The sequence below is a fragment of the Triticum aestivum genome, chromosome 2A, assembly GCF_018294505.1.
Source record: "Triticum aestivum cultivar Chinese Spring chromosome 2A, IWGSC CS RefSeq v2.1, whole genome shotgun sequence".
Classification (NCBI taxonomy): domain Eukaryota; kingdom Viridiplantae; phylum Streptophyta; class Magnoliopsida; order Poales; family Poaceae; genus Triticum; species Triticum aestivum.
This window is the reverse complement of record NC_057797.1, coordinates 683,517,393-683,520,290: the sequence shown is the minus strand read 5'-3', so window position 1 is coordinate 683,520,290 and position 2,898 is coordinate 683,517,393. Positions and strand designations below refer to the sequence as shown.

Genomic DNA, 2,898 nt, shown 5'->3' with positions numbered 1-2,898 from the left:
CATTACTATATCCTACTGCCAAAATTGGTTGCTGCGCGGTTCAATTAAGATTGGTATAGGGGACGTCAAGAAAAGAAAAAGGGTGGTGGAGGGCTTCAACAGAGAACACTAGATCAGCACAAACTCACTGAACTTAGCCAGTGAAATGCTATAACTGAGAATTTTAAGTAGCAAATGGTACTAGCTCGATCACATACAGGGAACTGATTAGTTGTAGCAAGGAAAGGGAACAGCAAGATACAAGATACTACAATACACGCTCGCCATGGCAGGAGAGAAGGTGTAGCTAGCTTGATTACCGGAAAGACTTGAGCGTCGCAAGGAAACCCGCGGCTCCAACAATGGTGGTGATCACCGTGATGATGGTTGTGCGGTTCCGGTAACCGAACCTGTAGAACATGATCCACGGCCGCCTAGCGTACCTGTAGTTTGCAATGTCTACAATGGTCTTGTAATAGCGTCTCCCGATCCGCAGGTGCTTCTCGACCCCGGTGAACAACTTGAGCACGTCCTCGTTGGTGAGCCCTGCTCCTCCTTCCAAGATATGCTTGTTTCGTAGCTCCTGCACATCACTCACGCTGTCCGTAACCATGCCCAGGAGCCAGAGGTACGAGCAGACAGTAGACATTTCATCATCATCTTGATCAAAATCAGGGGTCGTGCACATCTCGAAAACCGCCATGTTGACGAGGAAGGTTGCGGTTGCGTTGCCTAGGGACACCGACGCCAACCTGAGCTCGCCGGTGAAGCACCCTCTGTCGATGTACATCTTCTTTAGGTCTTCTTTAATATCGTTGGGTGTGACCTCAATGCCAATCTCTGCAAGTTCAATGACGCCGACAGACCATGATACTTCCTTGACCTTGTCAGATAAGGGGCTGGGCTCGGGCACTTTAGTATTTCCTACAATGTGGTATCGTAGGAGGCCAAGGAGATGCGGCGGTGTGTAGTTAGGTAGTGGAGCAAGAACAAATTCAAGCTCTTGGCGGGTATGCATTTTGTCTATTTTAACGCGTCGAACGAACAACTCCATGGTCGGGGGCGTGCGCATGAACCTTTTGAGCGTGTCAACCACCACCCAGGGGAGTTGGTTCTCAAGCAGCACGACGTCACAGAAGATGCGGCTGTCGTTGGAGCTGAAAACACTATGCAACGACGGGTCCACATCCACGGTGGTCTCGTCATCATCGTCTTCGTTTACTCTTCTGCACCAAAACAACATATACTGCAGCAGGAAACAGCCATCAAAGAACAGCATGTGCTTGAAGTCGTCGTCGCTGGCAGTTCGCATCTTGTCCTCCTCGTAGTGCCCGCGGGCCACCTCCGCGACCGCGCAGACCGCCCCATACACCTCCTGGATGGAGCAGCCCGTGTTGTCGATGAAGTGGACGGCGGCCGCATGCTTGATGCTCTCCATCTGCTTGAGGGCTTCGCTCTCGCCGTGGTGATAAGGGCCGATGGACACCACCTTGGGGGCCTTGTACGAGGCCAGATCTTCCATGTTTGGCGGGAACAGGTGCATCTTCATTGCCATATTGTCCACCGTCTGCTTGAGTGACTGTGTTACTTCATTGAACACTAGTTCAACTTCAACCGCGTGCTGATGATGAGTACTCTCCTGAACCAGCTGCTGCTGTCCAGTAGAGCTGACCACCAGATCACTGTTGCTAGCAGGAGCAGCAACTGTCATCTGCAAAGGGAGGCCAGGAACCCATACATTTGGTTCCGTGGTCGGCCTCCCCTCCCAGTAATCAGCCAATGCCAGCTGATACTCGTAAGGTACCTCCATGTTAACAAACTAAGAGACTGGGGGTTTAACCCTCTTTTCGAAAGGAAAAACAAAACCTGAATGGATGCTATTGCCAACAACAAAAACTACACTGCTGGTTTCAAAGGAGAAACATGTACAAATGCCTTATAGCAGAGACTGAAAAGAGAAGACAGGAGTTGAGACTTGAGAGTTATCGTCTATGAAGACGTCGCTCCTCTTTATAGGGCAGCCGCCCACGCGTAGTTTTCTCTCTTCTTATTCGTTCAAGATTAACGCAACCGTATATAAATGGAAAGAAGGGGAATAATGGCCCGGCCAGAACGCCATTGCTACAGACATGTTCGATCGGGACAAAACACGCAGCCGGCATTCACATGCATGTCTCATCAACCAGGTAACCATAATATATATCCGTGCTTGCATAACAGAGGAACCTTTTCACCTTCTTCAACGTGCAGCACAGCCTGGAGGAACCTTTCAACTTGTTCATGATGATTAAGGCTCCCTTGCTCTGAGTGACAAAGCGCTTCTCGCGTTGGATTGGGATCCGACGGTCCATAAGGTCGGAAAAAAGGGTCGACCCCTGGCAAGGAAGAGTCATGTCCTTGAGTCCGAGGCTTACTCACTAGCGCGTGCTTATCTGTGATCCCTATGTACGCTATGGCCCCTTTTTATTCTTCGTGAAGGGGTTCACCTGAAATTTGGTGAAGTTCGTGCAAGGTCTTTCTAGGAAGCAGATACCGCTAAATGTAAATACCACATGATCCGATGGGAGGACCTGTGTAGACCGAAGTCGCAAGGTGGTTTGGGTATAACTAATTCCAGAATCATGAATCTGGCTTTGAGCACCAAATGGATTTGGAAAATTCTCTCAGAACGACGACAACCTTTGCGCTTAAATTCTTAAGGCCAGATACTTTACTAACTTGTCCTTCTTCAGCTGCTCTCCGAGTTCTGAACGGGCTTAAAATCCAAAGAAATTTTAAACTTGGCAGCCAAGTTCTTAGTAAGCAATGGGGCTGACACCAAGTTTTGGCCTCCAACTGTATTAACTCGCCACTTGACCTCTCGTTCCTAGATCTTTTTGTTATTGCTTCGGATCCAAATAATGATGTTAAGGACGCTCT

The 2,898-nt window shown here is 49.1% G+C and overlaps 1 protein-coding gene across 1 annotated transcript; it reads right to left on the bottom strand.

The window, feature by feature from the left end:
• Nucleotides 1-295: 295 nt before the first annotated feature.
• LOC123191850 (UPF0481 protein At3g47200-like) lies at nt 296-1,941 on the bottom strand. The gene has a single exon (XM_044604426.1). It carries the CDS (start codon nt 1,787-1,789, stop codon nt 296-298), a length of 1,494 nt encoding a protein of 497 aa, XP_044460361.1. The 5' UTR covers nt 1,790-1,941.
• Nucleotides 1,942-2,898: the final 957 nt, after the last annotated feature.

Excerpts from the sequence above, each read along its gene's own strand:
- LOC123191850 (XM_044604426.1), bottom strand. The coding sequence starts at position 1,789 with ATGGAGGTACCTTACGAGTATCAGCTGGCATTGGCTGATTACTGGGAG.